This window comes from Anas platyrhynchos, chromosome 2 (genome assembly GCF_047663525.1).
Source record: "Anas platyrhynchos isolate ZD024472 breed Pekin duck chromosome 2, IASCAAS_PekinDuck_T2T, whole genome shotgun sequence".
Taxonomy (NCBI): domain Eukaryota; kingdom Metazoa; phylum Chordata; class Aves; order Anseriformes; family Anatidae; genus Anas; species Anas platyrhynchos.
Window position 1 is genome coordinate 99,741,613 of NC_092588.1, and position 24,029 is coordinate 99,765,641.

At 37.8% G+C, this 24,029-nt stretch overlaps 1 protein-coding gene across 4 annotated transcripts in view; it reads right to left on the reverse strand.

The window, feature by feature from the left end:
* Positions 1 to 23,678, reverse strand: part of VPS41 (VPS41 subunit of HOPS complex) — a 107,122-nt gene extending 83,444 nt beyond the window's left edge. For 2 of the 4 annotated variants that reach the window (XM_072033295.1, XM_027451368.3), the window contains exons 1-4: positions 23,561 to 23,678; positions 19,392 to 19,430; positions 5,124 to 5,231; positions 2,199 to 2,276 (exon numbers count right to left, since the gene is read on the reverse strand). In XM_072033295.1, coding sequence (XP_071889396.1) covers positions 2,199 to 2,276; positions 5,124 to 5,231; positions 19,392 to 19,430; positions 23,561 to 23,602 — 267 coding nt within the window. In that variant the 5' untranslated portion in view covers positions 23,603 to 23,678. Of the gene's footprint in view, positions 1 to 2,198; positions 2,277 to 5,123; positions 5,232 to 16,219; positions 16,319 to 19,391; positions 19,431 to 23,560 lie in introns of those variants that run through there. The other 2 variants (XM_038174692.2, XM_038174693.2) reach the window with 2 other exon arrangements.
* Positions 23,679 to 24,029: the final 351 nt, after the last annotated feature.

Consider the following 24,029-nt stretch of genomic DNA (forward strand, 5'->3'; position numbering starts at 1 on the left):
TAGCTTGCTTTCTTTTCAATAAAAATGTAGTTTTTCTTTGCAATTCAACACACAGCAATGCTCTAATGCATAGACAGACTGTTCGGTTCAACAACACCCAGTAGATCCAAATAAAAGATTTTATTTAAAAGGCAAGTACTTCTTGATCAAAATAAATTTTCTTCAAATTGTAAAAAAATAAAAAATAAAAAAAAAATCATCCTTTCCACCTGATCCACGTTATAATTTATTTGTTACACAGAGGACTTGTGCCATTACACAAAAAAAAAAAAGATATACTAAGAATAGAAAGAAATAAACATTTTCTTCGTATTCTTCATCTTAAAAAGCAGCTTTTAATTAAAAAATATAGTTAAATAAAGAAATCATTGACATCTCTATACGAAGGCGCAGCACGAAAATCTTTAGCTTGAAGCCAGGAAAAGTCTGGAAAAGATGTAACAACATAAAAGCTTTAGAGTAGAAAGTGGTTTATATGGCCTAACCTTAACTTCATCATAAGAAATCACCCTCCCAGCAGCCACTGCTAGGACTTCAGTAATAAAGAAAAGTAAAGCAAAGAATAGCAGATTAGAGTGAATGGCGTAAAGAGGATGCAGGGATTTTGTTTCACAATTTTTAATAGACACTGAGACCCCTTATGACTTGCTACACACCTAGGCAATGCCCTACATCTTTACACAGAAAGATGAGGATTTCACCTTTAGGAACCAGTGTGGAAGAAGAGGGCCTTGGTCATGCACCTAAAAGAAAGATGACAGTACTACAAATGAACTCTTCCAAGTGCCTGACCTAGAGAGGAATGAATACATGTCTAAGACATTTAATGCCTGTCTCCAGAGAAAATCTCCACTTCATTTGAGCAAGTCTTTGAGTCAAGTCATTTACTTCAGCAATAGAAGAAAAGAATTTGTGTATGCTTTACTCTGGTCTTTCCCAAACAGATTACTCTACAGAGAAAGAAACTGCATCTTTAGCAAGTGGTATACATGAAACCTAATTGGTACTATAAGACAGACACCAAAAGCCTTTCCTCTTTTGAAATGCAGTCAGCATCTCCTCTGTAGGGCCAAGGAACATAAAAAGCTAAAAGAAATAGGAGAACATCATTAGCTTGACTTTTATTAATACCCAGGAAGGTCACTGTTAATCTGACTGTTGCTATCTATAAAATTTCCTCCAAAGGTTGTGCCTAGGAGGCTGGGTTTTGGCTGCTACTTTTTCCCCTTGCACAACAACTGTGTAATTAGATTTTTCAAAAATATAAACAAAACCTTTCAACCCTCCCATGCAGCTAGCTGTGTCAGCTTTAGAACATACGTTCTCTCTGCAAACATGCCAACGTCTTGCGATGGATACTCTGACAAGGGCTGACATTGCGATGAAAAACTGATGCTTGGTTACCAGATTTTGTGACAACACCAGAAGGGGAATAAAAAATAAAAATTTAAAATTGCTAATCCCCTTCCTCCCACCCCCATGGAAAATGGGGAGATTGAAGAATAAGTATTAAAGATTAAAAATATTAAATAATAATAAAAGAACAGAAAAAATCAAACATGCACAATTAAAAGAAACGTTTAACATTCGTAAAAAGAATTTTAAATTGAGTATTTCATTCATCCTCTAATATCAGGAACCAAAATAAAAAAAAAAAGTCTGCCTCTTCTCTTTCAATCAATACATTCCCTTAAGAGTCCAAGCTTCAAAACATTCACATAAAATATTAGCGTTATATATTTGCAGTAGATAAACTGAACTAGCAAGGCAATCAATCAATTTTCAATTACTTGTGGCAAGTAGATAAGACGATAGTGTACACACTAACAACTGACAATAGTCACCTAATGAGCAGGCTCAAACCTTATGGAAGCCACAAGCCTCCGGGGGTCCATAATTAATAATAGTCATTAACAATCATAAATATGTATTTCCTTTTCTGTCTTCACAACAAAAGTTTATTACATGTAAACTGAGACATCCTCATCACAAAACCACCCAAGTGTAACTTCTTTCAAGGACCACAAAATGTCTCTTGTTTTATGGGGGTGGAGGATGGGGATGAAGGTGGCAGGGGGTAGTTCATGAAATGCATTCGCAAAATTTCAGGTGTAGCAAAAGCATTAATTAATTTATTACTCAGTATATCACATCATTTTACATCCCAGTAGATGTGTTCTAAATAATGCCATACTTACAACGTCAAACTTCTGTGTGATGTTCCCCTGGACATCAAGTAAATAAACTTTGCCATAATGTGTTCCCAGTGCCAAAAACTGTAAAAGAAAGAGATTGATTATACAAAGAGAAGACACCACAACCAGAACTACAGCAATGCTAAATGAACTTCAGGACGTTTAGCAGATTAATGATTAGCAGCACTCAGAAGAAAAAAAAAATAACTTCTATAGACAAAGCTTATTTTAGCACCTAAAGAATAAAACAGGGCTTCAAGCCCATATTACTGTGATAGTGCAAGTTAGCTGTCAGAATGAGTCATGAGGACCCTCATCTACTGACAACTAATGGTGTGTCTGCAGTCCGTACACACTGCCTGATGGACTGTGGCAGCAAATTAAAAATGCAGTGTGAAAGCAATGAATAAGACACAGATCTGAAACAGTTCTGTACTCCCTTCCGCAGCTTTCTTTCAATTGCAGTGGTTTCCTTTGGGCTTTATTTTAAAATTTCCTTCATCATTAACACAAAACAAACAAACCATTGAAACACAGGAAAAAGCCACTGGTAAAATACTGATGGATTATGGAAGGTCTCTGGTTGCATTTAAGCACAGAGATAACCACTGGGTTTGCTTTCTTTCACGTAGTAACACTTCTATGTCGAACACTCTCAAGATAAATAATGCCTCGCCTTGGCAATCTCAGGGGTTTCATTCTAAAAATAGGTAACAAAATAAAGAAATCTCCACACAAATACATACAATCACAAACTTATTTTGATACAAACAAGAGTGCAATTGATTCTGAGAGATCTGCTGTTAATTGAACCATGTGAACTACTACTAAGGAGTACCGAAGTTCTTCCTTTTCTGTTTGATTTATGACAGAGGTTTCTTTTATTCCCCCCCTCCTTTTCAGCATTACTTAAATAGTCTAGGCTCCTCAATTCTCTGTATTTCACTGCATGTGAGCATGCTTCATTGCAACCTATAATGAAATGCTCAAATTTACAGGCACTGCTAAGCGTGTCAGTCAGGCAGCACAATCTTTAAAAAATAACCTTACAGAAAGTCAAGGTTTAAAAGGATTTATCAAAATGGAATTGCTTAAAATGAAATTTCAGTTCAGGCACTTAAAATATGAAGCTACATTAAAAGGAGTCAAAAAAGGGAAAGAAGGGGTTCATTAGAAATTCATCCCCTGCAATGCCTTTCACTCCTGCAAGGTTGCCTTTTTTCAGGAAGAAAAAAGTCCCCCGGGTAAAAAAATCAATACTGGTTAATAAAACATCAGGTGTGCAGACATAACTAGGTATGACTATTCCACTGCACAGGCCTGCTTGAATGCACCAGGTGCCATGACGATTAGTCATCCAGTGCAGACAGCAAGCCTGGTGAAAATATGATGCTTTAGCAGTGAAAAGAAAAGGAAATAATAATAATTCTGGGGGGAAATTAGTTGGAATAAGGATTCCTAGCACAGTTAAAGTGCTTTAATCAGGGACATATTTTGCATAACACTATGTCATTTTGTTAATTATTAGTCTTTAGCAGGGCTTTTCCCGTTTTAGCAGGAAAACAAACAAAAAATCTAACCAAAGAATACCCTCACAAAACCTATGACCCACCTTCATTCTTCAGCTCCCTGCTGTAAGAGACATATTCCTAAAAGACTCTGGCACCTAGCTTCTAACCATATTGATCTTTCTTATAAATAGTGTATCTAGTTTGCTTGAAAACTACAAGTGTTGGGATACTTAAACAGCTTTCCTATATTGTCACTCCTTGTGACACTACAGTTAAAGCAGTATCTATGCATTTCCTTATAGAAAAATTCTGTTTATTTCTTGGCTTTCAAAATTTACCTGAAGCTCAGAAAGGTTAATGCACACAGGTCACAGCCCAGGACGAAATACTTGCCAATTTTCAAAATATCTGTTTAATTCTAAGTTGCCAAAAACATTTTAAAAAGACTTATTGTTTTCATTCCCACAGTTAAAATACAAGCTTCATCTTAAGAGCCTCTTGAGCCATGGCAACAGTCCTTTGAGTAAAAGAAACACAGCACAAGTCAATCTAAAAATATAGCCAAATAATAGAGATAGATGCCTCAACAATAACCGTTAAGGAGCTATTACTGGCTGTGAAAGATTATACATTCAGAAAACAGCAATTATGTTTTACATACTAATAGTTATTTGACAAATCACTAACTCTCATAATTTCAGATGTTCTTTAGAATTCTTCAATATTTAAAAAATGGTCTCCAATATTTATAAAAGAAAACACAATTGTTTCAATCAAAGAAAGAGATGAAGTTTCTTCACTGCAAGAACAAAGAAACAGTAAAATTTATTTACACATTGTTGTCGATCCCATTCTCCCATTCATTCTTGTACATCTGAAACTTTAATAGTATTAAACCATTAAAAAAAAAAAAAGATTAAAAAAGCATTGAAATTACTTTCCTTCACACTGTATTAACAGAAACTCAGCCATCTACCACAGTTGGATAAATACTAAGCTGGCCCTTGGAATGATCAAGTCAGTTTTCAGGGATTCAGCACATATAAATAAGCATAATATATGACATATTATATGACAATTTCTTTTCTGAGATAAAGGGAATTTGGGACTTTATCTCAAATGTAGTTCATGGTACTGTCCATAATTAAAAGCTACTGAGCATTTCACAGTAGCTTATGTAAACATTGCATCTAACAAATTACGGCACCTTGAATTCTCACCTCATTTTCCTACTGAGAAAGGAAGGATTGTTCAACATAGGCTTACCATGAATTTTGTTTATATTATTGTTGGCTTGCACTGCACCTCTAGATTTGGCAGTACTTCTACACAGAAATATACTGGTGCATTATAAGCACAGATAAAATACATAAAACCTAAGCAGAAGTACTATCTTTGCCTCAAAATAGCATGATACCTTTTCATGCACCGTCATGCAGCTGGCTGCATCCTTCTGTAGAATTTCAGTCACTCCATTAGAAAGCCGTTCATACTTCAGCTTAGGCTCTTCTTCACTCTCATCTTCCTATATTTTTAAAAGCATAAGAAAGAATGAACAAACAAAAAAAAATTAGAAGTTCATTTTAAATAGAAAGAAATTTACAGACACCCCACAACTGTCACACAGCAACAGGCGAAGATGGATCACCATCATATCTTAACAACAGCCATTACAACCAAAAGCCAAACTTTCACATTTTTGTCATTCCAGAAGGTTTGGGTTGTGCTTTTTTTGTTGTTGTTGATTACTCTTTTCACTCCAAAGTTCTGGGTGCAAAGAAAGACTGTTTAACAGCATATCAATTCAGCTGCATTGTAAGAGGCACTTAGTTAATATCTAAAAAGCAGGAAAAAATGTATATGTGTACTTTGTTACATAAAGTTAGTCATTCCCAATTCAGAAGAAAAATATAAATGGCCGGTGGGTTGGAACTGAATGATCGTTAAGTCCTTTCCAACCCAAGCCATTCTATGATTCTGTGATGATTCTATGATATGGAAAAATGGATGATAAAATAAAGTGTGCCGCTATAGCCACATTTAACTCTAAGCCGAAGCATGCAGGTTACAAAAAACTTCAGGACCTTTACAAGATGCTGCACCTCTGTAGGAAGGGTAGGGGCAAAACACTGTGAACAAAAATAAACAGAATCCACTAGGAATAAGTTAATTGTACAAAACATACCAGTGGGTTTACGTTCAAAGCAAGAAATATAAATATGTTGTTGCAAAACTGTCTGGGGAAAGGATCCAGACACAGTATGTTGTTACGGATCACCTATATCATCTGCAGTAAATCCCAAAGCTTTCCTTTTTTCCCCCAAACATGTTAGGTATTATCACCAATCACTAGCAAGATGCAAAGACAATGGCATACTGTGAACAAAGGGGAGACGGAGCTAAAAACCACAAGGAACAAACTCATTGCTCACACAACACCCAACATGCTTATCTCCTAAGAAAAGGAAATCCAAGGTGCAAAATAGGACTCTGGTCATTGGCATCTATCTGTAACAGATGGTCTACAGCGGTACAATGCCAGGGAGAGATTTCATAACCTTCAATAAGCCTCAGTTAATACTACACATACCTAGACGTAAAAAACACACATATATCCCTTGGTTCTCACTGGGAAACAGTATACACCTTTCCTAATAATCTCCTACACACACCGCCAGTTCTAATGAATGCATCAACATTGAGTGTATTTTCCACACAAAACATTTCTTTCATTCCCAAGCCACCAAAATACAGCAATGAGTGCTTTACGAAAGCAGATCCCTTACTTCCCACCAACCACTGGTTTCAAATTTCTAGAACAAAAAATGAGAATGCACTGTGTCGGCCTATGGCAAAAGAAGTCTATTTGTGCAATGTTTTATTGTAGCTAACGATCTGAAAAGTAAAGGTGGAAAAAGAGATGCATTAATAAAAATATTTTAAGTTGCCTTTGGAGTAGTAGCAAAGCCAGTCTTTCCCATTTACCATGTGTGCTACCACTACGCACGTTAATAAGCACATGTCCTCATACAAACCATTTAAAAGCCATATAGACTAATGGAAACATTCAATATTTGGCACCCTGCTTATAGAAATACACTGCAAAGAGAAGATCTTTTAATATGTTATTCCAGAGTTTTGTGACAGAATACAAATGAGATTAATATAGGGATGTCAGCAGTCCATGACGTAGCAGCCTGAAGTGAGGTGTCAAAATGTCCACCAAGAAACAATTTTATTCAGTAAAGCCCAACACTGAACAAAGTTGTTACTAGACAGAATGACAATGTCAAATTACAGGGCTGTATATAAATCAGCCAAATTACTTGTGCCCACAGATCCTTAATAAATGACTGCAGTGGAGCAGGAGGAGGTAATGTCAAAGAAAAAGGAGGATAGGGAGCAGAAGGAGTATGCGTCTATTTTACAGCAATTAATGCATTACTGCATTTTATACATTGCTTACAAAGATTACACTTGAAATGCATGGGTAATCTGTGAATAAATTCATAAAAGTCAAAATTGAACTCCAGTCATCTAGTTTTTATAAGATTCCACATGTTGCCAAAGTCTGGACATCAAATGTGCAACCAATGTGAAAAGTTAATTCTAGTCTCTTCAGTACTTTGCATAAAAGCATTCATCCATGGACCATTAGATAAAGTTACTGTAAATAAGTTTTGCCTGTCTTACTTATGAGCGAAAACTAAGTAATTTTGCCTGCACATGCATATACAAAAAACATATACCTTCAGAAGTCAGTGCACTGAAGCATTCTGCCAGGCTTCAAGAAAAAGTAAATAAAATGAAAACTTCAAATATAAAGCACAATGATGTACCCATTTCATGCTTTCTTGACAGGTATCTTTTATGTTAAGTAAAAGTCAAACTAAAAGGTGAATTGAAATGTGTGTGTGGAAGGGGAAACTTTGCTGTAAACAAAGTGAAACGAAAAAGGTGATTTGCAAAATTGCAAGATTTCCCTACTGCTTCAGACCCTACCTTATGCACTAAATGCATTTGATGATCCCTTCTTCAGAGTATCAGAGTTTAATCATTTTAGAGGTATTTTTCTATCATGAAAAGCTGTTATGCAGTCTTAACTTCTAAGGTAAACACAAGCCAGTGTTAATAAAAAGCAAATCAATAATTTTTGTTAAATTTTAATAATCCTGAAAACCTACAAATAAAACCATCAGCAGCCTGAGTTGAGATGACAGTTAGCTGCGTTTCTATGACAACCTGGAGGAATTGTACAAGTCCTGACTCGCAGCAAAGCTGCGATATAAACAGAGTGACATTTACCCCAGACAAGAAAACTCACAGCTTCCCTTTAAAAAAAAAAAAGAAAACGAAAACAAAAAAATAAAAATCAATTTCTCAACTAACATGGATTTTTACTAAGTGTATGGCACTTTTAATTAAAGAGAAGTCCTTTTAACCATCCTAGAGGAATCTAAACATTTGAAAATAAATTTTCTAGCACTGCTTCTTGTACCACTGCTGAACACTTCCTTCCATATAGCCTGCCTAAAAAAAAAAACAAAAAAACAAAAAAAAAAACACAACACAAAACCACTGAATTCTGAAATTCTTGTCAAATGTATTGAGAGAAAAAGAAATATATACTCTACAAGATGTTTAAAGTACTCCACAGATGGCGGCTTTCAATTCTGAAAATGAAGAAGACCACAGAGCTGACAAGAGGAAGCTACCCTTGGGTAGGTTTAAAATAAATAATAACCACTTTTCAACCACAGGAATGCTAATTTGAAACTCATTTTCCATTTATTTTTCTCTTTGCCTGTTACTGCTGAAGCCAAGAGTAAAATTGCTCAAAACACACAACAAAGAACTTGCTCCAGGTATCCATAAATATTTCCTACTGAAAGCACGCTTCCAATTGAAAGACATATTCTAACCAGCCGGGGAGACCAATATACATCCCTTTCTATTGAGGGCTCTCGTTTGTCACTGCTGAGCTCCTGAAATGAACACAAAATGAACACAAACTCCCCTTCCTTCTCCTACCACCCCAAGGGAATGAAGCTCACTACCACATCCTCCTCAGGAAGAGACCAACTCGGCCGAAGGGCACTACAAATGTGCAATGTGCACTCCAAAGGCTGGTTTCACTGCAAGAAAGCTCATCTGCCTTACTAAATGCAAGTTCGTGGCCTTCTTCAGGTATTCTGGCCCTGCCTTTCCTAGCTTGGAAGCAGGCACAACCGCAGTGAAATCACGAGTCGAAAACCAATCCACATAAATTGGTCCTTGCAAAGTCAATTTCCAGCAAGAAGCTGTGGGCAGCTCCTGGAGTTATTCCATTAGCCCACATTTGCTCCTGTAGCAGCGGATCTGCCCACAGGACAGTCTGTCACATGAACTACATGCTCTACTGATTGTGGATACTCTAATTACGTTACGGGCATTGACAGCAAAGTGTCATCCTTCCTGCACGATTTGTCCTCTAAGTTTTTCAAAGCCTTTATGGAAATAAACGGTGCATACATTATAAGGCAAATGCCCTTCATCTTTGCTCACATGTTGTCCGTCCAGTTCAAGATAGAGCCCCAATTACCAGAGGTGGTCATCCCGGCATTCTTTATGCTTTCAAGTTTTGACCCTGCAAAGCATTTAAACTCAAATGGAAAAATACCTGAGCTAATCACTCCCGGGATTTCAAGGGAGCTCCGCTCACATCCTACTGCAACAAACCCTGGTGTCACTGGTCTTAAGAGGTCATGTCTTGAAGAAATGAAGGAAGAAAAAAAAAAAAAAGAGAAAAAAGGAAAAACACCAGCTCATTTTCATACTTTATTTCAAATTCATCTCTGTTTGAGAAACTGTAAGAAAACTGCTAAATTGGCTCAGTTTCTCCCAGCTTAAAAGCCATTAAAAATGCTCTGCTGCCGAAGTACAAAAACAACATTTCTTGACATTTAATGCAGGCCAGATTTGTGGAAAGCCATGTAGAACCAACTAAGAAATTATTTTTTCCTTCCAAAAACAATTATCACTCAGAAGAAAAAAAAATTAAACTAGTTACAGTTTCAGAATTAATTAATTGATGAACTATGCAAAAATCTTGAGTTGAAGCAAAGAAATTAACGCAATTTATTTTGGGATTGAAATTAAGGTTCATAGAGCATCCTCTGTTATGCAAAAAATAAACACATCCTTTTTCGTTGCTGATGGTAGGTTCACTTATTAAAGAAATCCAAAAACAAATAAAATACGTAAAAAGACTTCTAGTCCCAGAGCACAGTCTCCATGAAGAATTACTTAATTCTCTAAATGTAAAGAAGCACAAAGTGCAGTAACATTTCCAGCAGCACTCCGTTATCAAGATCACCAATTACCTTTGCAGATAAATCAAGTCTCTCTCAACAACTTCTTGACTTGATCCAGAAGAGAAAAATGTCCAACTGTTAGCTTTTTATGGAAGTGCTGCCTTAACTGGAGGGCTAGATTTTTATTTTCAAGTTTAATTTTGGAAGGTCTCTGAGAGGTGCACCATCAGTGGGCATTTACACCAGTGCACCACTTTTAAGACAGCAGAGTCCTGAGCCCTCATGAGTCTGAGGAAACCCAGCCTCCCCTAACCACCCATTTGCAAGACATGGGAAGATGGCTAGTGAATTAAATAATCCAGCAAAAAACTGCTGCAAGTCAGCACATCACACAGGAGCAGCACACGATGTACCACACACACGAGGTTTAATATTCTTAAAGCAGTTTTCAAAATTATTAAAAGACAAGTTGTAACAAATCGCTAATGTCTGTTGATGGATTTACGGAATAACATTGTAATGTTACACAGTTTGTACATCCCTTCAACTTCCAGCCCAGATGACCTCTTCAAATGGTTTGGGTTTTATCATGCTCATCATTTTAAGTATGATAACACCTTGGTTATAATTGTGATGGGGATAAATCAACTTTTTCCCTCCTCCTCTATTATATTCCCATTTACTGGGCACAAAACAGTCTTCATAAATGCTACTCTCACTTTATGCCTGCTGGTATCCAGTTATTACCTGTACTTTAAAGACAAGAAGTAAGAGGTAAAAACTTCGAACCCATATATTAGATCCGAATCAGTGCATAATCTATTTGATATCAAAAGGGATTGAATAATATTTCTACAAAGTTGTTCACTTTCCTCTACCCCAAAATCCAACATGCTTTTTTTCCCTACAGTAAATCCAATCAACCTGATATTAACACAGGTGGCACTCAGCATGTATACCAGCAAAGCCCTGTTCTTCTTCACGATTTGGAAAGATCGCTTTATTTGAAAATCATGACCAGTTCTGGTCAGAAATGGGAAGAGAAAAGAGGTTTGGTCTGGAAAGTCTTAGAAGTCGGGCTTCTTCCATTGGAACATCCGACTTCTTTAGTGTTTGTCTCTGTCGCCACAATATTTGAAGGAAGGCTCCCACAAAAAAAACATTTTCGCCACTCCTGTCATGGGAATCATAAAAGCCCATACCCAAACTCAGTTTTTTTCTCAAAATCAGTATTTAGGTCCCAGTTATTGTGAAGAATGGTTAAAGGAAAATCATTATTTCTAATAAAAAGAGTTGAAAAATCACAACACAAGTAGTTTCTAACATTTGTGTTTCATTATTGTAAAAACGGAAGTGTGTCTCTACTTGGTATAATGAAGAAACACAAACTGCCAATCAGAAGCCCATTCACTCCTAGCAAGGTAACACCTCAAAGTTATAAATTAAAGATCTTCAAGTAGATCTGGCTACATTTGCTTTTCAAACAGATCTCTGTGTCTTGAAATGATGCAACATTTCACTTTATTTGCAAGGAAGCATCTCAAACACCACCTTCCCAGCTGCTCATTTCTACGTTTTACCTCCTTTTAAAAGAAAAAGGAAACAAACACAAAAGCAAAACCAGAAGAGAGCTCTCCATCCTTCACTGTTTTGGGACCTATATCCACTTGTGCTGAAAAAACAAGTGACATTGAGCCAACAAAGAGAATTATACTAGAAGATATACACCTATTGCATAGTAAAGCTTCATCTTCACTCTCTCCATCCCTAGGATATGATTTCCAGACTCCTGTTCCTGTCTCGGTGATAAAGAGACTACCCGTGCTATTTTCAGGATTAGGATCCTGACTCAATGTCTCTCAGTGCAATCAACTCTCTAACACTAGAAGGATGCTAAGAAAAACTCAGAGTAAGGCCTTTAACCCCCAAAAGCTCAGTTTGTTAGGTAATAAAGGAACTAGAACAAGATTTCATTGCAAGTTGTTGTCGTATTTATTGTGCCGAATTTAAATATTGTGTGCTTAACCAGACTTCGTGGAGGCTAAAAGTGACTGAGAAAATGCAAACCTCTTTTACTCTGAAACTCCAATACTGAAAAGTTTGTTCCCACAAAAAGCTGAATCAAGCAAAACCTAAAAAGACAGTTTCCTTTAAAAAAAAAGAGCCGAATTATACAATTACTGATCTGAAGTGACAAACTGGTTAGTAATATCAATAAGGAAAAAAATTACTAAGGTGGGCAAGGGGTACAAAATTATCTTTATAAAACCTTGGCTATTCAGTGTCACTTGTGTGACAGTGCAAAATGCAGCAGCCTGTGCACTTTTGACAGTATTTAAACACAGGTTCTGTGAGAATTAGTTTGGACTAAATGCTAAAATCACTCAGAATAAATAAATAAATCCAGTTGCCTGGCTGTACAATTACTTTCTCTTCCATAACCATTGGTACACAAAACAAAAAGACACAAAGACTGAAATTTCTAAACTATGAAGTCACGCTTGTAACTTGAGGTGCTAACAAACATTTTCCTCTAGTTCTCTGGTGAAAATACAGTAATGCTAGCTCAGTGAAAGAAGTGCAGTGAATAACCTCCCATCCAGTTCCTTTATGATTCCTCTTACACAAATTGCCAATAGCTTGCCAGTATCTGGCTGTAAAATTGGCAAACATGGATTACGATGTTGAAATTTCACACAGCTGTTTTCTGTTCTCCCCATGTATTTTCTACAGGGATTTACTTAATCCCTCAGCCTCTTTGGGAAAATGCAGATATCCACCAGGAGCAAGGAATTACGATACTTCTGCCAGTGAATATGTATCAAAACGGGCTGCATTCAGAGTATGAAATAACACAGAGATGAAAGGCAAAGCAGAGAGCATTTTATTTCTTCTCAAAAACGTTGTGATACGCAGAATGTCATACTATATTTGTGGAACACCAACTGAGGATTCATTTGCACGGGTTTGAAGGAGCTGGGCATCAGCCAAGTTGTGAAGCAGAAATAATACAGATGACACACTGCAGATGAGCAATCATCATAAATCACATGTACAAAAAAAATAGTAGTAAAGCCTATATAGCATGCGATTTGGTTTCAATACAACTCCTGTAAGTTTCTTTTATTTTACTGATAGTTTTGTGCATAGCAAAGAGTACGCGAAAACTTTTAAATCCACTTCAGTGCTAAAAAGCACAGGGTCAGTCCATCCGCTTCAACTGCGCCGTACACAGAGGCAGCACAGGACAGGCTGTTTTATCTTCCACGTCTCAAGCCAACTCCAGCAGTGAAAAATCCAAGCAGTTCAAATCTCAATGGAACTACACATTTCTACTTGTACTTTCCGTTTGCTGAGTAAGGAACTTGGACAAACATTTGTTTCCTCCATGAACACCACTTGAGCAGTCCGGTTGCCACCATGTGATGTACTGCACATGAAAACCCTTCAGTGCAGTTTTGGGAATGGTAGTTTTTAAAGTTACTTCTACCCACTCGCTACAGTGAAAGCTGAAAGGAAATAGCTGAGTTTTCCCACTACTTTCCATTTTCCACTCAAAGTGTTATTCCGCCCAGATGAATGCATTTAGTATTTTGGAAAGGCCACATTTGCATACTCTGTTAACACACTAGTTTTGCAATTGCATTTAAGTTATGTAACATGCTCAGCAGCATTTTGACTTTTTATGTATTCCACAACACACAGACAGAACAGGCACTTCTGGTTAATATTAATAGCTCATTAAAGGAAGTATCTAATTTTCACTGAAAACCAGAAGATATTAAAAGAACTTAGCAATAATCCATTTTTTTCCTGCAAGTCAATCCTCTAACGATGTATATTATAACGTTAGTTACTAGTCACTGCAAACTTGTTTTTCAAATTAATGTATGAAAAGATTCCATTTAAACTTCAATAAATAATTCACCACGCTCATCCTACTGACTCAAATTGATAAATTATTTGCATGATACATTTTCTCATTAAAAAGGAGGATAACTTTCTATTTAGAATTTATATCTCTTTTCCTTCCGTTCTCCCTACTTAAAAGGCCAATTTCACTTAAAGCCATGCGGGGAGAAGCAATCTCTCTCCAGATTGCTCAGGTATGTGAAACGTTCTTGCGCATTTTCCTCCCATTTTATATTTTTAAAACAACAGGAAGAGAAAAATGGCAACTATAATGTAAAGCTATTCAGTGATAAAGACAGGAAGGATGATGACATGAAATGATTTACCAAAGGTCAGACAGAAAACAAAAAAATGCAGGTTGGGCTGAGCTACAGTAGCCAAGTCTACTTCTCATTCATTTTCTGTTGCAACGGTGATGCTCCTTCAAAAACTACTAGCCGCAGAAGAGCTCACCTCTTCCAGCCCAATGGTCAACCCTCCATGTTAAGAGAGCATTTTGATGGAAACAGAGTATGACAAGGAGCCTTTTTAACCAGATGCTTTATTTACTTGAAATGATTTAATTGCTTTGACCTAATCCAGACCTAGCCTACAAGACTTAGATCTGGCGTGCACTGAAAAGGAAAAGAAAACATCAAGGCTTTTTAGTTGTCCTCCTGTTAACGTTTATGTATTTCCTAACTATGCTCAAGTTCAGATCAGTTTTTAAAACGTTAAAGAACAAAAGAACAAAAAAAATTTCAGTGGAAAAAGTGTAAAGGTGAGGGACAGTTGTAAGCCAACATAAACTGTTTGAACACTGTGTTAAACAAGAATTTCTGAAACACTTCCCCGCTACAAATTCTCCTAGAATTTATTAACACATTAATAGTGTTTAAATAGCTAACAGAATAAATTTAATGAACAAATATATCCCTTTCACAACGTAGCAGTGATCAAAGATCAGAAAACAGGCCAGAAAACTGAGACTAGGGAACATAAAAATGGAAGTGCTAGAACTGAAACATACAATGCTATACAGAAGAGAGACATGAACCGTAACAGACAGAAGTACCTAATAAAAAAAGAGAAATACGCATATTTACACAGCATTTTAATTCTGAGAAAACAAATTATTATTCTTCAAAACTGTTTGTGGAACATAAGCATCTGCCATTTTAGTTGGTAGTTTCCTTTAATAGGTCAAGAATCCAAATCAAAGAGTTTACCCTCCATGCAGCGCAGCCCATACAAAAATCAAGTGTAATTCTTTACATAATCATAGAACCGTTTTACAGGCACAAGAACTAGTTTTATGATTCCACTGACACTTCTTTTTGAAAAGGTCCTTCCTGTAAAGGAAATAAGTACTGGACCAGAGCAATCTACTCCAGTAAATTAAAAAGGAAGATAAAACATTAAAGACTGACTAACCAAACTTCAGGAAGTTAACTTCAATTCCCTCATCAATTTGGAAGGTTCTGGTTTTTGATTCTTCCCAAATTTCATTTCATCAGAATCTCATACTGACAACAAGTGTTTCATGAGCTAAGAAACTTGTCAGAGGTAAGAAACTACTGCTCCATTTCATAAGTGGGGTAGGATACGAAAGAGGAAGAGCATAATTAAGCCAGTACACCAAGTCTGAGGCTGAGACAGGAGCCAAAGGTCCCAGGACTCAAAGACCTGATTCAAAACACTTCTGCATGCAAGGTACACATGGAACAACTGCTACTAATTTATGCAGACCAGCAATTTCCAAGGATGCAACATAAATGATATGCCTTTTTCAGTACAAATTAATTCTCAGTGAGAATGTTTTGTGTTCTATCTATACAGTGAAGACAAAAAATAAAATCTGCTTGATCTCGTAAGATTTCATCATGTCAGATGGTGAATTTTAAGTTTCGTACCGTGCAGCACCAACAAACCAAATCATCACAATACATCAATGCAGTGCAGAACAGCATGGAGGTTCAGAGAGAGGAACTTCAGGAAGACTAAAGTTGACTCTTTAGTAAGCTTTTGTTTGAATTAACAAACAGAAGAACTCTGTTCAGAGAATGCAAATGACTCATAGGTGAACTTCACCTTACATAGTGCTGTATGGGCTATTGTAATCTAACTATTCCTTATTTTAAGTTTAAAAAAAAAAAAAAGACTTGTTTTCATGTAAAATAAAAATTTCTTTAATTCACTCCATCATGGTCCATTATGTAATATAATACAATTATCTCATTAAAATAAAAGCCTTCTAAAACCAAATTACAGCCTAAGCAGCAGCAGCAACTTCAATACAAAAAAAATACTATTGTGCATCCCACTTTACCAGTATGTTGCACTGCTACTGAAGAAATCTCAAGTACTTCCTTAGTTTGATTAGCATCATCTTCTGCTGCTTCACTGGCAACATCTAAGAAGGATCTGCCTGACAGAAAACAGCTCAGCTAAGAAAAGTCGTATGTTAAAGAAACAGACACATTACAAAAAAAGAAAAATATTTTGAAAACAGAATTTCAGACTCAGGCTATACATAATTTATGCAGATTTTTTTTCTCCACAGTTTATGAACAAGCAAAAGTCAGATTTATTTATTATCTGTTTTTAAGGTCTCATCATATGTGACAGTCGAAACATGCAGCTCCAGGTGCTGTAAAATAAAATCAAGTAAGCTAATGAAACCTCATTATGCTAGGAATTTTCAATCAAACAAAGCTGCTCAGGCTCAGCCCCAAATGCAGCCCATTTGATGATGGGGTTGGAAGTAAAGCAAGTATACTTAAGAAGCACAATTTGAAACAAACTAACCAAAGAGGAAAAACAAACAAAGAAAAGATACAAAGAGAAAACGATTGTGCTTCAAGAGCACAGCAGAAATACAGTTTTTTCTCTTGAGAATTAAAATACAGAATTAAAATATATGATGCTTCCTCATCATATGAGTCTGTCTAAAGGAAAATAAAGTTTATAAAATCCCGTATCAGACATAAGCATATGAAATAAAGTCTAAGTTGTACTGTAGTTACAGAAATGCTGTAGATCTTTCCTGGTAAGTGCTGACATAATCAGGCTTCTCAGTGTGAGGATCCTGATAACTGTTTAACATCTGAACATACGCATCACCTCTGCACTTTACACATTCTGACAAACAGCTGGGGAGTATTAAAACCATTTAAACAGCCTTAAGAACTCAATTTCCTGAGAAGCAAAAGTTGCAACCAAACTTACAAAGAGGGGGCTCTTAGCTGATGTACATTCAAAACAGTCATTTTTACAGACTCTCCCATTTGAGGCCTATTGTAAAGCTTTACCTCCAGCCTGTGCTAATGAGCATTCTGGCATTTGTTAAAGACCATTTCATTCAAATCAAATCAAGCAGGTAGCAACTTAGGATTAGCATGCTATTTACTAAGAGCTAATAAAGGAATCACACTAAAGGAGTTGCTGCATCAAAAAGAATCACTGCATGATTACTCTGTACTAAGGCAATGGCAAAGCAGTATAAAAAGAACTGAAAAAAAACATTCCATATTTTGCTTATGCATCCAGTTCAGACAAGTATGTGATTTACTCAAAAGAAGTTACTTAAAATTTATCTTCCTCCATAGTAGAAAATATTCTTGTAGTATAACTTATACACATCACATATTTACTGAAACCAACAGCAGTAATTTTCAATTGTATGGAAAGCATTTAAATGAAGTTAAGTGCAACCAATTGTATATGTAAAAATCTTTATTATTGTGATGGCAAGACTTCAACAAAATCTATGCCATAAATATTATTTTAAATAGATCATATAGGACACTGACAGCAAGGATTATTCCCAGATTCTAGTACCATCACCATAGGATTCATCCCCAATTATTCAAACTATGAGCCACCCAAAAAAAATCATACAATTTTACAATCACAAGAAGTAAGAGCAAAGCCACCAGTTCAATCTTATCTCTGTCCATGCTTCAAACAATATAAGCACACACTAACAACATTCAGACTTGGTGGTTCTACCACTGTTTTTATACCACCTTTGATATTGCAAAAGCTGTATGATGCCTATTATTTCTTGAAGTGAAAACAAAGAAAAAATGCCAGTAATCTGGCAACCTAATTATACTAATACCACTGTAAATACTTAATTTGTAATGGGCTGTGTTGAAAAGCTATTAAAGTACTACTAAACCAAGCTCCTCCTTGCAATCGACTTTCAAGAAGAAAAATCTTGACAGGTAGCCATGCTCACTATCCTGTGAACGTCAGCCCTTGGGAGATTATTTTTCTACAAAATGCTGAGTACTTGGCCCAGTTTTCATGTAAAATAAAAATTTTATTTTAATTTAATGTGCATTTCACCTCATTAAGCTCCCCCCCCCCCCCCCCCCGCATCCAACGCAGCTCTAGAACAAAACCATTTCATGCTGGGCAAAAAGAGTCTGGTCCCAGCAGCTGTCCCACACAGCAACACACAGGAAAAGAAATCCCCCAGAGAAATCCTTGCTGATGACTACGAATGCCCTACGGTGCTACCACAGCCACTCATGAAAGACAGAGGAATAAGTTATCCCACAATCAAAGCTACTGTCCTCTGCAGAAGGATTCTTTCAAAAGCCACCACCACAGCCTCTGCAGAATCTACCATCCTGGAAATTAGGATTTAAACCTCCTTTGAACTTAAATAGAAAGCATGAAGATTTGGCACTAGGAAAATAACAGAAAATCTTCCTACGAGCAAATCCTTTAAAGTTCTGGAAGCCTAGGAGCTACTTTCATTTATATACATAATGGGTGAAAATGCTCAGTCAAGCTAATACCATGCTCTAAAATCTGTTCTTGCTGGTGGTCTCAACTGAAGCTGCTCAACTTCTTCCTTCCTATAGTCACCCTAGAACACACTGAAGTCACGTATCTCTTGTCAAATATCTTATGACCCCTTCAATGATTGCAGCTTTGGAGTTACTACAGTATCGTCCCCAGACAAATTCTTGAGTTCTCTGTAGTTCTCTTTCTCTCCTCACCCTAGTCCACTTTTTCTAGCAGGTAGACAGCCCTCTCTCGAACATGAGACAGTTCTTGACAAAATGCAATCTCAAGAACAGAGACTTTATAGAGCATGATTAAATACAGGCTTTGAAGTTATTAAATAACACAGGAACTACTTTAATGTATTACCACTGAATATATAATTACACTGTCAATTAATTTTTCATTTGTTTCATTTTCAAACAAAAGTGCGAACACATGAATCTTTCTCTCAACCTAATTCATTTTACTACAATTTGGTGATTGTGTATTTTTTTTTTAAATACAAGGAAGAACTTACTAGCAAATCACAGCTCCTTTTAAATACCTGAAGTGCAGCTTAACAGCCTTGCTATATAGTACCAGCACAACTTTTAAGTAAGCAGATACCAAAACAAACCAAAAAGCATGGTATTTTTTCACACCGACAAAGTAGCAGCATTAACACTGATTCAGGTACCAAGCACTTTAAGCAGACTTACCTCAGATTCATCTGTTGATTCTTCATTATACCCACTTTCCTGGAAACAATGCAAAAAAAATAGGGAAAATTAGCTAAGCGCATATATAACGCTAGACAACTGAGCGACAGTTCCCCTTCTAAGTACTTTTTACACCTTTATTAAGAGGCATGAGAAAACTGGGAGCAACTCAAAGTTCAGAGTGATTCTGAACACATCAGAAATTATCCTTTGCATTCATCCCCAATTCATGCACATGTAATCTAGTGCCACACTGACACTCAGTGGCACCAGCTGACTATGAGACTATAGTTGTTTACCTGGCTAAAAGAGAGAGTGAACAGCATCATCTGTGAAGTTTCCCTCCCCTAAGAAGCAGCAGTAAGTTTTGCAATGTCTCCTCATGTCTTGACTCACAACAGCAGAACAGCATTCTCTGGTTATCTAGCAACTAGCTCTTGTATTCAACTATTATTCACTTTAAAATTAACTTCAAGACATTATCCATAGAAATCAGCATTGAATGACTTTCTCCTTCCCATCTTACATCAATGCAAACCAAGTGCCTTTCTCTTGCCTTTGAAGCAACAGCACCTTTAAAACATCTCTCTCTAGCAAGACAGTGAATCTTACTGTCCTACAAAAAAATTTAAGTCAACTTCTGCTAATCTCTCACCTGTCCACTGATAAAATCTGCTGATGCAATGCCTCCTCAAAGAGGTCAGCAAAATGAAGATTTACTTAACGCATTTATCATTATCAATAGCAACAAAAGGTTACAACTGATACGCTGACAGTGAATGTAAGCATTTTAACAACAAAATATGATATAAGTAAAGAATGAGCAGGAGAGAAGGCAGCAACTTCCCATCAGCCTATGAGATAATATCTGGACAATAAAATAAATAGGTAGGGAATTTCATAAGAGAAGGCAAAAAAAAGAGACAATTACCAACGGCTTAAGGAGAAATGAAAGGGGAAGAAAATTTAATGCACCACTGAGCAGTGTCATCTTTAGTTTGCTAAATTTATTTATTTTCCTTATTTATAAAAGGCACTGCTTGTGACCTCTAGGCAGAAAGCAAATGCATGCAAATGCCTCGTGTGCATTACAGGAGGTTCGCCTTTAGTGACCATCACAACTGATCAGAAGAGATGTGGATGGGGGAGAAGACAAGCACTATTTTTATTTCCTACCTGAAACAAGATGTTACCATAACTGCTGCCCTCTCATTTCCTGCATCATACTTAACACAGTGATGTCCACCTCTAAAACATGTATCCCACAGAAGGGTTATCTGCCTAGTCTGTATTTATGACTTGAATAGGAAAACGCCAATTGGAAAGGATATGGGAGTCAAGGACAAATGAAGAGGGATTAAAACCTAAGCATCTTTTCAAGTCTGGGTTTGATGTTTTGTGTAGCACTGGTTCTTTGTCATTCTCACTGTCTCCACTCACTAAACACAGTTACTTCTCAGGAAACAGCAATTTTGTCATATAGAATCTCTGCATCTTAAATTCTACTTAACAATAACAACCAAATGACACAAGAACTAAAATATCATGATGTAACATTGCTGGCCTATAGGACAAGCAATAACAAAGTCCAATGCAAAAGATCACCAGATACCTAACAGAATTTTTTTTTATTTTTTTTTTCAGGGACATACATTTTTCAGGTTGCATACTCAACCGCTTTATACATCAAAACCATTAGATATACCGTGTTGATATTCTAACGCAATTCTCATAGTTGATAACAAAAGAAGAATTTGTTTGGGAAAAAAAAAGAAAAAAAAAGATCTATTCTCCCCCCCAAAAAACATGCAGTAACTTAAAGTGACATTTTTGCTGTTACACACTAGTAGTGCTGCTATAACACTTAATTTTTTCCCCAGTTCCTAATTGTTTTGACTATTCAGGAAAACACAGATGCAGGGGAAGAAAGTGACAAGGGGGTGAGTTCACTATGTAAACACCAGACAGACAGACACACACACACACACACACACACACACACACACACGAAGTGGAATAACAAAGCCCACTGTTATACTTGTTGATCCTTATATCCACCTGTCACTTAAGATTTAGTGTAATCTTTCTTGTTTTAAGTTGTTATGTTAAAGGACATCCTTGGATAATACTGGCCTACGAAATCAGGGCACACCAGAAGTTGATTCAAATGATGAATGTGTTTTGATCTGGGACTGCTACCAGTCCCATATTAAAATACTGTTAACGCTACCGTATTTGAAAGCTACTGCGATTGTGGCTACAAAGTTTCATAACTGGCACTGAAATTCAAGAAAATTGTCAGTGGCCTTTATGATTAACTAGGGAAAATGACATTCAGTAATTCAAAGGGAGTCTTGGCATAGGAAACAAATAACAGAGTGGTTTGGAAGGGATCTTAAAGATCACCCAGTTCCAATCCCCCTGCCATGGGCAGGGACACCTCCCACCAGACCAGGTTGCCCTAAGCCCCATCCAGCCTCGCCTTGAGCACCTCCAGGGATGGGGCACCCACAGCTTCTCTGGGCAACCTGGGCCAGGGCCTCACCACCCTCATAGTGAAGAATTTCCTCCTATTTGTTCCTTGACAATAACTTAGCTGAACGCATTTAGAATTGACTCGTACCTACCAACTCACTTCGTTAGCAACTTTCTGTGAAAAGTTTTCTGCTTGACTTCTCCCACTCGCACAGGCAAACTGGAACAGCAAACTGCAGTTACGACTACCCTGGGGTTTTGTCAGGTTACTTCCCCCTCCCACCAAATGCACGAACCAAGAGGATTATACTCCACTTCTACTTTTTAGTAGTCTTGTAATTGTGGAAAGGAAATCCCTCAACAGGGATTTGTAGATAGCCAGAATCAAAAGTCATGTAGGAATGACTGTCACTGGTAGGTCTCATACTCTAAGGGAAAATCAGTGGTGCACTCCAGTCAGCTGGCAAATGCTCGTGCTCAAGCAGCCTAAGAATAGAGAAAGGCAACACGGATGAGGACACCACAGAAATGCAAAGTAACCTCTGACCCTTATAATCTCTCATTTAGTAGATCCAACATAAGCTTTCAATAGATTTTCCTATCTAATAAAACGGGTATAGAGTTTTCCCTTCACTTACAAAACCAGATGTTACCAAGTATATTTTTAGTCTCATAACTTGGATCTGCTGGGAAGGGAAAATTATGAACTTGGATTTCCAAGAAACTGTGCCAACATCCACCCACACAGCAATATACACCTTCCTTCCAGTACACCTGTGCATATTCTGCACAGAAAATCAACAGAAACGAGTAAGATACGATAATTAAAGTTTGCAAAACACAGACTGCTTTAATCCTTTATGTTATTGTAGAAGGTAAGAAGATTTATCATGGTTGGTTTTATCCTGAGAGCTCTCTTCAGTGTTGTTACAGTTAAAAATTCACCAAATCAGGCAATGAAGCCTCCCCAAGAGAAGCCAGCCCCTAAAACAAAACCCCTGACAGTGGAAAATGTGTAAACCAAATGCCTTTTCCCAAACAAGAGAAATTTCCCTATAAGATTTTTAAAGCTCCGCCACACTAAGGTTTTTTAAGAGAGACAGAAGTCACCTTGTCAAAAATAAAAGGAAAGGAAACTGAGGAAGTATTCAGAGTAGTGAGGAACTTCAATGCTAGCTTGCATTTTGTCTTCCTGGGAAGGAGTCATCTGGAAAAGGGGAGCTTTATGAGGCCGCTCACTTCAGAGAGGTGGGGATCACAAGTTCCAAACTGTCCCCGTTTGCCTGGGAAGATTCCCCTGCTGAAATGCACTCGTCCACATTCCCTGCACCACAAGGCACAAGCGAGTTTCTTACCCCTTTTAGGGTTCTCAGCCCCATCTAGGGCCCCTTTTGGGGCTAAGAAGGACCCTTCCCTCCCTTCACCCCCCTAACCTTGACTTGACGAGGCTGCCGGCTGCCTTCCACCCACCCACCCTCACACCCAGCCCCCGGGGGCTACCCAAACACCTTCCCCCCTCCTCCACCTTCTCCCCCTCTCTACCCCGGGCGCAGCAAGGCTCGGACCGCCGCCCCCTGGCCCCTCGGGGACCCTGCCCCACCGCTTCCAGGGGCCTCCCCGGCCCCACTCCCCTCTCCCTGGGGGCTCCTGCCCCGGCCCCGCGGCGGGGCAGCGCCCTGCCCGCCCCTCGCTACCTTCTCTGCGGCTTCCGCCATGGCGCGGCCGGCGGCCGTCATGTGAGGGGCAGGAAGGCGGCGGGGCGGAGGCACCCTGGGAAATGTAGTTTGGGGAGGTTTTTGCTGCCTTCTGTACGTCTTTCTTAACAAGACGTCTTTCTGTCCGTCTTGTTAAGCCACACGATGCCGAGGGCCGGTCCCAAGTGTGTCGGCCAGTCCGTGAGGGCAAGGCGCGTTTATTGGTGCCCGCCTGAGCTTGGGCTGTAGGGCCAGAAGGGCCTTACAAAGCCGGCATCTCTTTCTGCAGTTCTAAGAGCTGCTGTGTTTTCTCTTTTAAAACAGATCCGAATGCCTTGCTTGCTTCCAAGCTACTTTTTCAACATGTTAAAAACATAACCAATGCTAAAAAGCAGTAGGCTGCACTTTGTATCGCTCAAGTTCTGTCAGTGGAGAGGGCTCAAATCTAAGCTGGAACTACTGTGTACAA